The 18,364-nt window shown below is 36.6% G+C and overlaps 1 protein-coding gene and 1 pseudogene across 1 annotated transcript; both read right to left on the bottom strand.

Moving 5' to 3' along the window:
• Positions 1-14,852: 14,852 nt before the first annotated feature.
• Positions 14,853-16,427, bottom strand: LOC148767027 (uncharacterized). Its single transcript, XM_088825915.1, has one exon. The coding sequence runs from the start codon at positions 16,425-16,427 to the stop codon at positions 14,853-14,855; it is 1,575 nt and encodes a 524-aa protein (XP_088682041.1).
• A 516-nt stretch (positions 16,428-16,943) lies between these two features.
• LOC105971110 (O-fucosyltransferase 23-like) overlaps positions 16,944-18,364 on the bottom strand; it is a 28,359-nt pseudogene continuing 26,938 nt past the window's right edge.

Here is an 18,364-nt window from a genome sequence, read left to right as displayed (position 1 = left end):
GAGTAGTTAGTTCCCAAAATCTCACTAGATGTATTTAGTGACAGGCTCTTGATGCCAATTGTTAGAATTATTTCGTGCAAATTAATTATAAATTTGTGTCCGATAAATCCCAGATTCAGTTTTAGCTACTGTTCTACTGTTTTACGAAGAGTTGCAACAGTTAATGGAACAGTAATAAAAAGACACAAATTTTAAAGTGGTTCGGATACAATTGTACCCTACATCCACGGGGACCTGCAAATGAAATTCACTAATTTTTAGTTTTACGAATACAGTAATAGGACTTAATCGAAAATGCAAAGACTCCCTCTTTGTCGACGCCGTTCTTGTATCCTACGCTGAATTGTCAATCTTCACTTTGCAGCACGTCCCTTTCCGCACGGTTGAAATTTCTTCAACGCTGAGTCCCTCAGTCGGCGGATCGACCTCCTCCCGAGATCTTCTGAGTTCTTCTCCCGAAGAACCGATCTTCTTTTCGCGTGAAAGAAGCAAATCGTTTGCTGTGTTTTTCTTCTCGAATAAGATCACAACTCAGGTGCAGCAACGCAAGAGCAGAAAAAGTTTTTCTCTCAAAATAAAAGGGACGACCTATGACGACGTTGATGCTGCTCTTCTTATACTTCCTTAGTTGTATTAGTAGAGCCCTACAAAATTAGAGCCCATTAGGTTAGATAAATTCTTCACGTAAGGAACAAGGAATTATGACAACAAGGAAAGTCTTAGCCAAATAAATTCCTTGTTAATCAAACACTAAGGTAATTAAATAAATTAATGACAAAATAAGAGTTTAAAGAACTAAGGAAACTTCCCTAGTTTTTATACACGTTTTTCGTACACGTCTTGAAAAACCGAAATAGAATCCTCTCGGATTCTAACAATATATATTATAAATAAAGGAAAAATTAATGTATATGACAAAATTACTCCCAACCCATTACACCTAATTCTTAATTATAACCCAATTTAATCAATTTTGACCACAAAAATTCAATTTTGATTTTTTTATAAAGTTTTTTTTCTTCATAAAATATGTTTTTGCTGCCGGTTTCCGACATTGACTTTTTCGAAATTATTATTATTATTTTTCCTCCGCAGGTTTCCGGCTTTGACTATTTTTTCTTTCGCCGTCGGTTTGCGGCGTTGACCTCCGGTCTCTGCCGTTGACTTTTTTTAGTGTTTTTTTTTTTCTAAAGTTTTTATCCCTTTTTTTACACTCGCCGTTAAACATTGACCGTAGTTGTACTGTCATTAGCAGTAATTGAAAGTTTAGTTTTTTAAAGTTTCACTTTGAACTAACACGTAAAAAAGTAGGCAACAAAAAGATGTAATGCGAATGTGGTTACATATGCTTGTACATGTATTAATTATTCATGTGCGTGCATGTATTATAAATACAATAGTTCATGTACTTCATTTTATTATTGCAGTTCCATGTATTAAAAATTTAATGTATGTATTGTTGGAAATTGGGTGTAAGCTCAATTTGATAAAATATTTAAGTGGGTTCCATTTATTGAAAAATGGAAATTGAATATAAATTCATAATCTACGTTTTGAGTAGATGAATCTGATGTAGTTAATTTCTCAAAACCAATTAGTATGAATGAGAAATTAATGCATTAAGAAAAACACTTACATATGATTCATTTATGGGAAATGAGAATGTGATAAGTCACTATTCCACATTGGAAAAGCATCTTGATGAGAACACTTTAAATAGTGGAACGTGGATTGCTAAAAGTATAATTGATATCAAGTGTGAACTTAAGTGCAAAGTCACACGCGCACCGCCGCTCGCCTGGCCTGAGCTGCGTGCTTTGAGAATGTTTTGTTTGGAGTTGGGCCATTTTATGGACCCAAAAATTAATTAAGTTTTGTGGGCTTGATTAATTAATCCAAATTTAATATTTTTAGCAAATCAGAAAGCGATGTGTGTCCTATGTGACATCATCGTCCTATTAGGCGGACATGGCTGTTCGGGTGAGCGCCAAGTGGCGCCTCATCATCCGAAAATGTGGCTATCTACGTTGAATTGGTGCTTGGTCCCTGCGAAAAGTTGCCTCACTTTTTCAGCCCCTTCTATTTCCAAAAGGTGTGTCTTTTGGACACAAGTTTTTCAAACCTATAAATACAAGTCCTTGCAGAATGCAAACTAACTCATTCGAATCTAAAGCATTTTTCTGCACTCATAAAGCATATTTTTCATCTCCTCCTTTGTGTCTAGAGAGTCCAATACTCACGTTTTTTTCGTTGTAGCTCGATTCTTGTTGTGCTGCAAAATTAAAACCCTTAAGTCGTTGTATCTTGGGGACAATTGGCTACAAACGTAAGCACATATACGGGCCAATCTTGTCTTACGGAGAAAGAATCTAATTCTTGCCTCGACTTCGTTTCCGTAATAAGTTTCTGTTCTAATATTCATTTCGAGATATACCCATCTAAGTAACAACAGTAAGACAAGATTATGTATATTTCGAAATGTCAAATAACGATGTTGAAATTGTTGATGCTACCATGGCCGTCGATGCCGCTGCTGCTGCCGCCGCTACCAACCCGGCGATTCCGATGGATCTTCCGATCCACACCTCCACCCCTGCTTAGACACGGCCACAGATCGGGTTCGGGTCCAGGTATTTTGGACCCGAGACCCGGACCCGTCGGGTCAACCCAGATTTCAGGTACCAACCCGACGATTCCGATGGCTCTTCCGATCCACACCTCCACCCCTGCTTAGACACGGCCACGGGTCGGGTTTGACCCAGACCCAGCCCCGAGGACCCGTCGGGTCAATCCAGATTTCAGGTTATTTTATTCCAAAAATTGAGCATTGCGGGATTCGAACTCAGGCAAATGGGCAAAATTGGGCAACTCTAACCACTAGGGCAACAAGCATATTTGATTAAATGTAGACAATAAATATATATAATATGAAACGCTAGTGTAAAATGATAAATATGTTAAATAGATTATTAAATTTCATATTAATTATTATTAAATAATTTTAATTAAATTATTAACAAATGCAATATAAGAAACTTTTAAAAATATATAGAATCACGGTTCAATACTTCAAAACATCTATTATTAATTACTATATCAATATAATCTCCACTATTGAAAAATATAAAGTATTGAATCAATTCAATATATAAAAAAACACGTTGACTTAATACTAACTCACTTATGTTATTAAAATCGATAGTGTGAAAAATTCGAATGAAAAATAAAATAAGATGTTTATTTAAAAAAGTAGATTATAACTCATTGCAATTAATTTAAATTGATTAACGTCAATTGTTGACAAGAACTTATTAAAATTAATGATTATTTTATCATAAGATAATTATTTAAAAGTAAAGATAATGTTTATTTTAACAAAATAGATTATATCACATTCAATTAATTTTTTACTTTAAAAATAAAACTATATATGACGAGTATAATCAAAATATGATGATGTGATTTCTCTTTTAATAATTGGTTTAATTTGTTAAAATCGTAAGAATTAAATCGTAGGTCATATGATTTAATCATTTTTTTTACATTTACATTTTATTCAAATATTAGGATCGAATCGTAAGATTTAAATGAATTAAGCTCAAATCCTTTCAAATTTTTTTTTTTTATTATATTATAGTTGTTAATAATTTAATTCAAATTATTTAATACTAATGAATATGTTAATTAATAATCTATTTAAAATTATTTATTATAATCATTTTACACCTTTTGTTTATGTTATATATATTCCTTGTTATAATAATCCTAACTATAAATATATAAATATAAATAACACTGTAAAATGATTATAATAATTGTATAACTAATATTTTTTATAAATTATTAATTGTCATGTTGACTATTATTATTATCAAAAATCTCGACTAATAACAAATGCATATATATTTAATTTTGAAAAATATAAAAAAAATACGATTTAATTTTAAAGAAAGATTGAATTTTGATATTTTTTGAATTTTGAAGTTTTAAAAAATTTCTCAATTATTACTTTCACTTATAAATACCCATAATTCAATCTTCACAACTTTCATTTTATTTAGTTTATGTCTCAAAAACTTAATCGTTTCATTTTTTTTTTCTAAAATTGTTTAGTGTTTAAATTCAATTATTTTTGTAATTTTGAATTTAAATTTAATCTCATGTTTTTTCAAGTTTCAATATAAGTTTTTTTTCTTTCTTGTTAAAAAAAATTAAAAAAAAAAAATTTGAAAAACCGGGTGAACCTGGACCCGACCTGGACCCGGACCCGAACCCGGGTGGACCCGCCCCGAACCCGGACCCGCCTCCCTGCGGGTCGGTTTCGGGTCCCCTAAAAGTCGGACCTGGACCTGGCGGGTTCGACCCGGACCCGACCCGACCCGCCCCGTGGCCATGTCTACCCCTGCTCATGGAGAAAGGCCGGAAAAATTTACCGGCGTTGATTTGAAAAAGTGGCAGCAAAAGATGTTGTTCTACCTTACGACATCGAACCTTCAAGGGTTCTTGAGGCATGCAACTCCTACTGTGGCTGAAGGTGACACCGATGTTCCAAGGAGGACTGCCTACGATGCTTGGTTCCACAGTGACTTCCTAGAACTACATTCTCAATGGTCTCGACAACAAGCTGTACAATGTCAACAACATCAAGACTGCGAAAGAGTTATGGGACTCTCTCGAAAAGAATTACAAAACGGTGGATGCCGGCTTGAAGAAATTCATAGTCAGACCGTTCCTAGAGTTCAAAATGGTGGACTATAAAACGGTTGTGGAACAAGTCCAACAACTCCAATTGATCCTGCATGACATACATGCGGAAGGGATGCAATTGAGTGAATCTTTCCAAGTAGCCTGCTATGATTGAGAAGCTACCGCCTCTGTGGCAAGAATTCAAGAACTATCTCAAGTACAAGCGAAAGGAAATGGGGCTTGAGGACCTTATCGTATGGCTTCGAATTGAGGAAGACAATCGCAAATCCGAAGCGAAAACGGGGAAGGTCAAGATAGAGGCAAATGCAAACTTGGTTGAATCAAGTAGCAACAAAAGAAAGGCGACATCAAAGCCAATCAAGGCAAAGAAATTTAAGGGAAGTTGCTACAATTGTGGAAAGTCAAATCACCTTGCAAGAGACTATCGCCAATCAAAGAAAGAAAAGAAAAACCAAGCAAACGTGGTCGAAGACAAGAACGAGAACGACATGGACTTAACAGCTGTAGTCTTCGAAGCTAACTTGATTGACAACCCTATAGAGTGGTGGGTGGATACCGGAGCTACTCGCCACATCTGCTACGAGAAATAGATGTTTTCGAGCTACACACCTATCAATGGGAGGAAACTCTACATGGGAAAATTATGCTACTTCAAACGTCGTAGGATTGGGAAAGGTGGTGCTCAAGATGACTTCGGGCAAAGAGCTTACGCTTGTGGATGTGCTGCATGTCCCGGATATTTGCAAGAACTTAGTATCCGGCTCTTTGTTGAACAAGGTCGGGTTTAGGCTAGTGTTTGAGACCGATAAGTTCATTTTGACTAAGAATGGTTTCATAGGAAAAGGGTACCTCGAGAAACGACTCTTTAAGATGAATGTAATGGCTGCTAGCCGTTATGAATAAGAATGTTTCTTCTGCTTATTTGGCTGAGTGTATTAATTTATGGCATGATAGATTAGGACATGTGAATCTTAATACATTAAAAAGGATAGTAATTTGAATCTACTACCTAAAATGGAATTAAATTCACAAAGTGTGAAATATGTGTGGAAGCAAAAATGGCTAAAGCACCATTTCATTCCGTTTAGAGAAGTACAACACCTGTAGAATTAATTCACATCGATATATGTGATTTAAAATTTGTGCAAACTAGAGGTGAGAAAAATTACTTTATCACTTTGATAGATGATTGCACAAGATATTGCTATGTGTATATTTTAAGAAGTAAAGATGAAGCAATTGAGGCTTTTAAAGTCTATAAGAATGAAGTTGAAAATCAACTCAGCAAAAGAATTAAAATAATTCGAAGTGATAGAGGAGGATAATCTGTAGCTTCATTTGAATAATTTTGTCAAGCTAATTGTATAGTTCATCAAACGACTGCCCCATATTCACCTCAATCTAATGGTGTTGCCGAACGCAAAAATCGTACTCTTAAAGAGATGATGAATGTTATGTTGATAAGTTCGGGACTTCCCCAAAACTTTTGGGGGGAAGCCATCCTTTCGACCAACTAAAATATTAATAAAATACCACCCAAGAAAGAGGATCAAACTCCATATGAGTTATGGAAGGGTCGAGAACCGTCCTATAACTTTCTTAAAGTGTGGGGGTGTTTGGAAAAAGTAGAAGTACCTAAGCCTAAACAAGTAAAAATTGGACTCAAGACTATTGATTGCATATTCATTGGGTATGCAAACAATAGTAGTGCCTATCGATTTTTAGTGCACAATTCATCAATTCCTGAAGTAAATGAAGGAATGATCATAGAGTCAAGGAACGCTTCTTCCCTTGTAAAAACATGAAAGAAATGAATTCCAAAAAGAGCAATTATGAAGCTACAAATGACTCACCTCAAGTGGAGGAAGAACCAAGACGTAGCAAAAGAGCCAAAGTGGCTAAGTCATTCGGTCTCGACTTCCTAACGTATGTGTTAGAAAACGAACCAAGGACGATTCAAGTAGCGTTGTCTAGTCCCGATGCTCCCTTGTGGAAATAAGCTATTAATAGCGAAATTGAATCCATCATGGAAAACCACACTTGGGAATTAGTTGATCTCCCTCCGGGAAGCAAACCTTTAGGATGTAAATGGATCTCAAAAAGAAAATACAAAACCGATGGATCAATTGACAATTACAAAGCTAGACTAGTAGCTAAAGGTTTCAAGCAAAAAGAAGGTTGTGACTTCTTTGATACATATTCTCCTATAACAAGGATCACCTCCATTCGTGTTCTCATTGCTATTGCAGCAGTGCATAACCTTGAGATTCATCAAATGGACGTGAAAACGGCCTTCTTAAATGGAGAACTAGAAGAGGAAATCTATATGGAACAACCTCAAGGGTTCGTTGCTCTCGGACAAGAAAATAAAGTGTGTAGACTTGTTAAGTCACTATATGGAGATAAGCAAGCGCCAAAACAGTGGCACAGAAAATTTGATAAAACAATGTTACCAAATGGTTTTAAAATCAACGAATGCGACAAGCCCTATGTACCGTGAAACTCAAAAGGGAAGTCTCCTTGTTTACTTTAATTCTTTAATTTGTCATTAGTTGTTTCTTTTGTATAGGACACTATTTTATTAATTAAAAAGAGTTTCGTGCATTAAGACTATCCAATAGTCCTTGTGCGTATGGTTTTTCAAGAAGGAAAATATTTACATAATTATTTTTTATATTTTATTGTCATTAATTGGTTGTTTTGTTTACATGGCAATTCCCATTAGATTAGGATGACAATATTTTAATAAGCATGGACTTGTATTCCATATCTTTTAAAATTCCTTGTACGTCTCTAACTTGGAGAAATCTAATACAGGGGTTTTCCATGCTATAAAAGGAGGAGCATGAACGCAGTTTATAAGTGCCTTTTTTCATCGAGAGAATTTTTTCTGAGAACATATTTTTTCCTCTCATTTTTATTGCTCCATCGTGATACATGATTTTCATAGAAAATATATTGGCTTCAAGGCTTTGTGGAGAAGAACCAAGGTTCAAGGATTATCACAAGCTTTCTTCTTTTATATAAAAACAAGATCGGTTCTTCGGGAGAGGGGCTTAAACAGATCTCAGGAGGAGATCGATCCGCCGACTCAAGGGATTCAGCGTTGAAGGGAGTTCAACCGAGCGGAGAGGAGGATGGCGTAATTGGAGTTAATAGTTTCGAGTATTGCACAAGAACAGCGTCAAGATAAAGAGGGAGTCTTTAATTTATTGTTTAAGTCCTAATATTGTGCTTGTAAAACTAATATAGTGAATATTCGTTTTTGCAGATCCTCGTGGACGTAGGGTACAATTGTATCCGAACCACATTAAATTTGTGTCTCGTTTATTTCTGTTTTTACAAACTGTTTCACGAACTGTTGTAACACTTCACGCAACAGTAACGAAAAATTGAATATGACATAAATAATTAATATTCGCACGAAATAAATTCCAACAATATCTACATTAAAGACAATCCAAATGAATATGTGATAGTGTGCCTATATGTAGATGACATGTTGATTATGAGAATTAATCATAAGCTTATCATGAATACTAAACAAGTGTTGAAACGAATCTTCGACATGAAAGATATGGGCCTAGCCGCTGTTATTCTTGGAATAAAAATCTCTAGGACTTCAAATGGGATATTCTTATCACAAGCTCATTATGTTGAGAATGTACTTAAGAAATTCAAAGTATTTGATAGTTCTCCCATTAAAACACCCGTGGATTTGAGCCTACACTTGGCTAATAATCGAGGAGAAGCTATCCTTCAAGTTGAATATGCAAGGATCATTGGAAGTTTGATGTACTCAACATATTTTACACGTCCAGATATTGCATATACGGTGAACAAATTGACTAGGTTCACAAGTAATCCAAATAATGATCATTGGAAAGCATTAACAAGGGTACTTAGATACCTAAAGTATAGGATGAATAATGGATTACACTATACGAGATATCCTGCAGTACTAGAAGCGTATTGTGATGCAAAATGGATATCAGACACAGAAGACTCCAAATCCACAAGAGGTTATGTGTTTACTATAGGTGTCGGAGGAGTGTCTTGGAAATCTTCTAAGCAAACATGTATTGCTAGATCCACCATGGAATCAGAATTCATTGCTTTAGACAAAGCCGGAGAAGAAGCCGAATGACTTCGTAATTTCTTAGAAGATATTCCTTGTTGGGGAAAGCCAGTACCTGCTGTAATAATACATTGTGATAGCATGGTTGCTATAGGACGAGCTCAAAACAACATGTATAATGGCAAGTCTCGACACATTCGTCGAAGACATAATACGATAAGACAATTGATCTCAAATGGAATAATTTCCATAGACTATGTAAAGTCAATGAAAAATATTGTGGATCCGCTCACAAAAGGCATAATTCGAGATCAATTGTACAAGCTAGTAAGAGGGATGGGATTAAAATCCACTACTAAAGAACGTTCATGATGATAAGCCAACCTTGTTGAATGGAGATCCCAAAATCTTGGTTCAATGGGACAACTAAGTTATGAATATTCAAACGAGCACTTGAACAAATTCATCTCATTCCTCCAATCCAAGTGCACACCTGCAAAGTGTGGTGAGGTTAAGTTAAAGGACTTTTAATGATTCTTATACCAATATGGTGGAGTAGTGCGGGATACTCTTAATAAGAGGTCACCTATATAAGTGAAGTGGGGCCGCTTCAAATGAGAAACACTTATGAATCCGAGATATGGTCCAAGGTCGAAATGGACACAACGTGAGAACAAATGGAGCTAGAATTATTATTGTGTAAGTGTTGTTGACTTGGTTTAGACAAAAAGTTGATTAGTTCAAGACATCGCGTTCACTAAGCATCGAGTAAATCCGACAACATTTTACTAAGGAAGGTTCAAAGCCACAAGCTACCTCGCCCCATGCATAAATCTCATTCATGTGGGGGATTGTTGGAAATTGGGTGTAAGCTCAATTTGATAAAATATTTAAGTGAGTTCCATTTATCGAAAATAAAAATTGAATATAAATTCATAATCTACGTTTCGAGTAGATGAATTAGTTAATTTCTCAAAACCAATTAGTATGAATGATAAATTAATGCAGTAAGAAAGACACTTAAATAGGATTCATTTATGGAAAATGAGAATGTGAAAAGTCACTATACCACATTGGAAAAGAATCTTGATGAGAACACTTTAAATAGTGGAACGTGGATAGCTAAGAGTATAATTAATATCAAGTGTGAGCTTAAGTGTCTCGTGCTTTGGGAATGTTTTGTTTGGAGTTAGGCCAGTTTTGGACCCAAAAATTAATTAAGTTTTGGCTTGATTAATTAATCCGAATTTAGTACTTTTAGCAAATTAGAAAGCGGCATGTCCTACACGACATCATCGTCCTATTTGGCGGACATGACTGTTCGCGTGTGCGCTAAGTGGCACCTCGGCTATATAAGTTGAATTGGTGCTTGGTCCCTGTGAAAAGTTGCCTCACTTTTTCAGCCCCTTTTATTTCCAAAAGGTGTGTCTTTTGGACACAAGTTTTCCAAACCTATAAATACAAGCCCCTGCAGAATGCAAACTAACTCATTCGAATCTAAAGCATTTTTCTGCACTCATAAAGCATATTGTTCAGCTCTTCCTTCGTGTTTAGAGAGTCCAAAGCTCACGTTTTGTTCGCTGTAGTTCGATTCTTGTTGTGCTGCAAAAATCGAAACCCTTAAGTCGTTGTATTTTGGGGATAATTGGCTACGAACGTAAGCACATATACGGGCCAATCTTGTCTTACGTGGAAAGAATCTAATTCTTGCATCTACTTTGTTTCCGTAATAAGTTTATGTTCTAATATTCATTTCGAGATATACCTATCTAAATAACAGGTATCATACACTAAGGCTTAACCTAAATGGTAAAAGGCTCTCTATCTCGTCCAGGTTTAGGTGAAAGGTTGCGAGATTGAAACACTTCAATTGCAAGACTACATTATAAGTCAAATTTGCTGAAGAAAAAAAGAGTTAGTTTCATATACTGCTTTCCATGTTCAAAACACCCTATAGACTCGTAAGTCGTATAAGTTACTATAATAATGTTTTTTTTTATGTTTCTTTTGGAAAGAAATTATTTTTTTATTAAGAACTCCGCCTCAAACGATACAATATTTTGAATCGAATTAGGTAACACTATTGACATACAAGGGCAGCTCATCTAATGCTCAGAAAACTACGGAATCGACCAATACAACAATTTTTTGAAGAAAATATAGTCTCGACATACTTAAGGCAAATGAAATATTTCAGGATTCAAATTCAAAACTTCTCTAATAAATATAAAGAAATATAAAATAAATAAGAAAGTGCTATTTCCTGGCATGGGTTTAAGGCATTTGAATTCCTTGGAGATTTATTGAACATTTACAAATAATAAAACAAATATAGATGGAGAAAATGCAATTGGAATGGAGAATGGGAAACCGCTTATATTTGTAATTGATTATTTCTTCCATTTCCATATGTATTTAATAATTTAACATCCAACCCTCATTAAGAGAGTTGGTACCTAGCTAGGGGTGGAAATCATAACAAAATTTTCGATTTCCCCCGAATCTGATCCGAATATTTCCAATTTTGGAACGATTTTCTATAGTCCAATTTCCGAAATTCCGATTTCCAAATTTTCCGAAAATAATCGGATCGGAATCGGAATTTGATATAAAATTTTGGAATTTTCGAATTCCGATCCAAAATAATCCCGAAATTTTTCACAATTTTCCGATTTTTTCCAAAGTTTAAATTTTTTAAAATATATATGGTTTCATATTGCTTACTAAAACTAAGGCCCAGTTTGGGCTGGGCTATAAATTGTTTGGCCCAGGTAATAATAGTCCATTTTAGAACTTCAACTATCCAACATCTCTCCTCTCAAACCTAGTAACCCCTATTTTCACTTTCTACTCTGCGCCGTTTTCTTCACCTAATCTTTCATTTTCTTTTTTCTTCACATTTCTTCTATCTTCTCCGCAGCTTCACCTAATCTTTCATTTTATTTTCTCTTCACATTTCTTCTTTCTTCTCCGCAGAGCCGCGCCCCACTTTGATTTTTCTCTGTTTTCGTTATGTTCAATCATTTAATGATAACATATTTCCTTTTTTTTTTTTTTCTTTTTTTTTTTTTTTTTTTTTTTTCTGTGGCTTCTGTAGATATTTAATTATTTTAAGAATTATTAACGTGTAATACGTCCTTTTGTTCGGGTAATATGAAGGTGATACGAACCACGCCAACCATGTGACGAGACCCGATAACAATACTTCAGATATCAAATCCTGGACCGTCCAAAAGAAGGAATCAAAGGGTGGAACCGCGACCCGTTGTCTATAAAGAGACAAGAAGCTTGGTATGTGAAGACACCACAATCAATTGTACAAGATTGATTGATAAGTCGGATGAACGTACGAAATCCTCCGATATGTTCGAAGAGTTCTTACAGAACTAGAGAGAATAATCTCACGATTTAATTAATGATCAAAAGTTGTTTTTCACAATGAATAAGAAGGCATGTATATAGCCCCCAAAACTTAGTCTTCAAGAAAAGAAAATAAAACCCTAAATCTACCTAATAAAGGCTCTAAACAAGTGAGCCACAAAATTAAAGAGGGCCTTAATAGAATAGGCCCATAAACACACTAATATGAGCTGCTTAAGATGAACCCACGAATTTAAGGTAGGGTGGGCTTTGGTCTTCATCCTGCTTGCTCTTATTTGCTCAACTTGGGCGAATCTTTAGCCCGGATGGTTCCCACACTTGTTCGGTGACACCGCCACTTGAATATTCATAATCCAACCTTGTTTATCACCATTGAATGAAGCTTTCTTAGTTAAGACATTTTGGATCAATGCAACAAGCTTCTCCTGAATTTCTTAGCTCGACTCCTCGTTACTGGTCCGGATGGGACTTGGATTGGATCATCTTGCCAACTGTTGGTTAGAGCTCCATCATTCCCCTCCTCTTGAAAAAGATTTGTCCTCAAATCATCACGTACATTAAAATAACTCAAATCAGCAACATTGAAGGTTGTACTTACATTATAGTCACCTGGAAAATCCAGCTTATACGCATTATCATTCACTCGCTTGAGAACTTGAAAAGGACCATCTCCTCTTGGCAGCAACTTAGAACGCCTTTGTACTGGAAATCGTTCTTTTCTCATGTGCAGCCAAACCTAATCTCGAGGTTCAAAAACCAACTTGCGACGTCCCTTGTTCGCTTCCTCGGTATATTGTTATGTTATCCTTTCAATATTGAGCCTTGTTTTTTTCATGAATCTGCTTCACAAGTTCAGCCTTTTTCTTTTTATCCAAGTTAACATGCTCAGATAAGGGTAGTGGAGTTAAATCTATTGGAGTTAAAGGATTAAAACCATAAACAATTTCAAACGGTGAAAACTTAGTAGCAGAATGAACAGCTCAATTATATGCAAACTCAACATGTGGTAAACACTCTTCCCATGTTTTAATGTTTTTCTTGATAACAGCCCTCAACAAGGCAGACAAAGTCATTTTTACTACTTCAGTTTGACCATCGGTTTGTGGGTGACAAGTAGTAGAAAATAACAATTTTGTTCCTAGCTTACACCACAAGGTCTTCCAAAAGTAACTAAAGAACTTAGCATCACGATCAGAAATAATTGTCCTAGGCATGCCATGCAATCTAACAACTTCTTTAAAAAACAAATCAGCAACATGCGACGATGCATCATCAGTTTTGTGGCATGGTATAAAATGCACCATTTTAGAAAATCTATCAACAACAACAAAGATCGAATCCCTACCATGTTTTGACCTAGGCAAATCTAACACAAAATCCATAGAAATATCAATCCACGGTGCATTGGGAATAGGCAATGGTGTGTATAAACCATGGGGCTGTACTCGAGACTTAGCTTGACGACATGTAACACATCGACCACAAATTCTCTCAGCATCTCTCTTCATGTGTTGCCAATAAAAGTGTTCTTCAGCATGTGTAATGTCTTTTCGAAACCAAAATGACCTCCCCCATGCGATTCAAGCACAAGTAGTTCACGTATAGAATACATAGGAAGGCAAAGTTTATCTTCCCTAAACAATGAATCCCTCATGCCTATATAACTTATCAAATGCAACTTTTTCACATGCTTGATAAACAGTACCAAAATTAGCATCTTGAATGTACAACTCCTTAATTTGTTCAAAACCAAGTAATTTAACATTAAGAGTAGAGATTAAGGTGTACCTTTAGGACAACGCATCAGCCACAATGTTCTTTGTTTACCTTGCTTGTATTTGATGACATAAGGAAATGTCTCAATGAATTCCATCCATCGGGCATGCCTCTTGTTTATCTTGTGTTGTCCCTTCTAGTGCTTCAATGATTCATGATCCGTGTGAATCACAAACTCCTTAGGCCAAAGATAATGTTGCCATGTCTCTAAAGATCGAACCAAGGCATACAACTCCTTATCATAAGTCGGGTAGTTTAACGCTGCCCCACTCATCTTCTCACTAAAATTTGCAATCTGTCATCCCTCTTGCATCAAAACAACGCCTATGCCTACTCCAGAAGCATCACACTCGATCTCCAGAAGCATCACACTCGATCTCGAATGTTTTCGCGAAATTTGGTAGAGCAAGTAAATGAACTTTGGTTAACTTCTCCTTAATCAATTGAAATGCTTTCTCTTGCTCGTCCCCTCACTTGAACACCACATTCTTCCTTATCACCTCCGTCATCGGTGCTGCAATAGTGCTAAAGTCCTTCACGAACCTCCTATAGAAACAAGCAAGGCCATGAAAACTTCGAACATTCGCTACACTCGTCGGACTTGGCCATTATTGAATAGCTCGAACCTTTTCTTCATCAACCTGAACACCTTGTGCACTAACAACAAAACCAAGAAAGACAAGCTTATCCGTGCAAAATGTACATTTATGCAAATTAGCATACAACTTCTCTTCCCTAAGCGCATGTAAAACGGATTTCAGATACACAACATGATCATCCATATTTTTGCTATAGATAAGAATGTCATCAAAGTAAACTACAACAAATTCACCAATGAAAGATCGCAAAACATGGTTCATTAATCGCATGAAAGTACTAGAGCATTACTTAACCCAAACGGCATAACTAACTACTCATATAAACCATACATTGTTTTGAAAGAAGTTTTCCATTCATCACCCTCTCTCATTCTTATTTGATGATACCCACTTTTCAAATCAATTTTTGAAAACACACAAACACCATGCAGTTCCTCAAACATATCATCTAATCGTGGAATAGGATGACGATACTTTACCGTTATATTGTTGATTGCTCGACAATCGACACACATTCTCCACTTTCCATCCGCCTTAGGCACCAAAAGTACCGGAACAACACACAAACTCATGCTCTCCCTCACGCGCCCTCTTTCCATCAACTCCGTGACCTGCCTTTGTATCTCCTTAGTCTCCTCAGGATTGCTTCGGTAGGCTGGTCGGTTTGGAATAGAAGCTCCTGGCACAAAGTCAATTTGATGTTCAATGCCTCGAATTGGTGGCAACCCTGGTGGTAGCTCCTCGGGGAATACATCATCAAAGTCCTGCAAAAGACAAACAACAGAACTAGGCAAAGAAGAGTTAACGTTGTTAGTGTTCAAAAAGGCCTCATTGTACATAAGTACAATCATCGGCTGATTGGAAGTTATAGCTCTCTTCACATCACTCGCCCTCGCATATAAACTTGTTTTTCCCTCTTCTTTTCTATCATTGGCTGAACTCACCTTTTTATTTTCTCTCTTGTTTTCCTCAGCCTCACTCTCTCTTTCTTTTGTACTCTCACTCATTTTCTTTTGATTACTCTCTTTTTGTAACCTCACTTGATCCTCATGGACCTGCTGTGGCGTTAAAGGAACTAGAGTGATTGTCCTTTGGTTGAACGCAAATGAGTAGTTGTTGGTGAAACCATCATGCTTGGCCCGTCGATCAGACTGCCACGGTCGACCAAGTAACAAGTGTCCAGCTTGCATCGGAACAACATCACACAGTACCTCATCTTCATACTTTCCAATGCGAAATGATACTAACACTTGCTTGTTCACCCTCAATTCTCCATTATCATTAAGCCATTGCAGCTTATATGGCTGTGGATGGTTGGTTGTAGGCAGCCCTAACTTCTCCACCATCATGATGCTAGCAACATTGGTGCAACTCCCTATATCAATGATCATACTACACACCTTGTCTCGAACATGACATCTAGTGTAGAAGATGTTTTCTCGCTGTGCTTCTTCATCTCCCTTTGCTTGCACGTGTAGAGCTCTCCTTGCAACCAATAGTTCACCATGTGCTGCATATTCTTCTTCTCTATCATCCTCTCGTGGTGGGGTGAAATCCTCCTCTTCTTCGGTCTCAAACCCACCATCATCACGCAACAGCATAACTCTCTTGTTTGGACATTGGTTTGCTCTGTGACCCCTGCCATGGCATTTAAAACACTCTATATCACGATTTCGAGTTATAATAAAATCAATTTTACCTTGGACTGCATGGTCGGTAGTGTTTTGCTTTGGCTCGAATTTGAGTTTAGTCATAGCCGGCTTCTCATCTCTGCTAACAACATTATGCCTCCAAGATGAACTCGAACTAGGGGCTGATCGTGGATTGTTACCCCTCCGCTTGAGCTGATTGTCAATCTCCATGGCCATGTGTACCATGTCCTCCATCTTAACATAGTGTTGCAACTCCACTACGTTAGCAATCTCTATTCAGCCCTGCCAAGAACCTTGCCATAGTAGCCTCCCGATCCTCCACAATATTTACTCGGATCATTGAAATTTCCATCTCCTTAAAGTACTCTTCAACAGTCCGATTTCCTTGCTTCAAATTTTGCAGCTTTTGATACAACTCTCGGAAGTAGTAGCTTGGCACGAACTGCTTTCTAATTAGGGTTTTCATCTCGTCCTAAGTTGCCACTGGATTCTCCCTATTTCTCCTCCTATTTAGCACCAATTGATCCCACCAAATGATGGCATAATCGGAGAATTCAATCGATGCCAACTTCACCTTCTTGTGTTCCAAGTAATTGTGACAAACAAACAACAGCTCCATCTTTCGCTCCCACTTAATGTAAGCTTCGGGATCGTTTCTTCCTTGAAACGATGGTATATTCACCTTTATGTTTCCCAAATTGTTATCCTCATGGTTTCGAGCATCGCGAACCCTCGCTCCAAACCTTCGATTTACAGCAACGGAATGTTGGTCATCGAATTCATCACTGTAATACTCATCCTCTTCTGCCCTAGGCTCTCTAGGTGGAGCCCGGATTTCCTTTGCCCGTTAGGAATGGTTTGGGGAAACTCGTGCCGTGAGTTTTCCATTTGATCCATCCGCTCATGAATCTGCTCCATCTCTTCCCTCATCAATCTCTTCATCTCACTCATCAACGCCTCCATCATAAACTTTGGATCAACCTCCCTATGTGTGTCTTCCAATTTTGTTTGATTGTTAGACATGATTCCTGCAAAACAATGTTAGAAAGAAAATATGGACCTCACACACTCCCTTATGTGTTTCACTCAATAAATGGATATCACTCAAGTTCACTCGTGTTTGCACACAATCAATTTTGGCTTTTACCCTCTTATGAACTCACCACTCTTGCCTTTTTCCTCTCAAATTATCAATAGTCCCAATCAAACTTACCAAACAAATATCAGAATTTTCAGCAACAGTTCACCACGAATTATCAGGAATTGATATAGAAGATGAACGATGAAATTGAATCGAAATAGAATATGAGCAGAATTTAATGACCTTTGGATAGTCACGAGTAATTTTTTTTTTTGAATTTCGAAATTAATATTATAGGAAACAAAAGAGTGTAGGAAGGAAGTAGATATGGAGTAGAAAACAAGATATTCAAGGATCCCGAGGATAGGAAATAAAATATACCCTTCCCAACTTAAGATGCAGTGTTCGGATCCTTTCCAACTACTTATAATACCAACAAGGAATTTATTCCTTTCAAATAATTTCGATTTTCCTTCTTCTCCTGTTTTTTTCCTTTTTTTTTTTCCGGATTTTTTTGTTCAGATTTTTATGGTTTTTTGGACAATAGACTCAAGACGAACAAGATACAGAAGGCCTGTACAAATTTAATGACTCAAGAACAGATGTGATGACAGAAACAAAACAAAAGAAGAAAATATGACACTAGAACGAAGAAAGATATGGAATACGGAAAGAAACGAAACAAAAAAAAACAAAAGACTCAAAGGATAGACGAAACCTTCTTGGAAGATGGCTCTGATTACCAAATGATACGAACCACGCCAACCATGTGACGAGATCCGATAAAAATACTTTGGATATTAAATCCTGGACCGTCCAAAAGAAGGAATCAAAGGGTTGAACCGCGACCCGTTATCTATAAAGAGACAAGAACATTGGTATGTAAAGACGCCACAATCAATTGTGGAATATTGATTGATAAGTCGGATGAACGTACGGAATCCTCCGATATGTTCGAAGTGTTCTTACAGAACTAGAGAGAATAATCTCATGATTTAATTAATGATCAAAATTTGTTTTTCACAATGAATAAGAAGGCATATATATAGCCCCCAAAACTTAGTCTTCAAGAAAATAAAATAAAACCCTA

This window comes from Erythranthe guttata, chromosome 11 (assembly GCF_056151865.1).
Source record: "Erythranthe guttata isolate IM_541 chromosome 11, IM_541, whole genome shotgun sequence".
In the NCBI taxonomy this organism is placed as follows: Eukaryota; Viridiplantae; Streptophyta; class Magnoliopsida; order Lamiales; family Phrymaceae; genus Erythranthe; species Erythranthe guttata.
Note: the sequence above shows the minus strand (reverse complement) of the source record. Positions and strands in the feature narration are given on the sequence as shown.

Excerpts from the sequence above, each read along its gene's own strand:
- LOC148767027 (XM_088825915.1), bottom strand. The coding sequence starts at position 16,427 with ATGGAGGACATGGTACACATGGCCATGGAGATTGACAATCAGCTCAAG.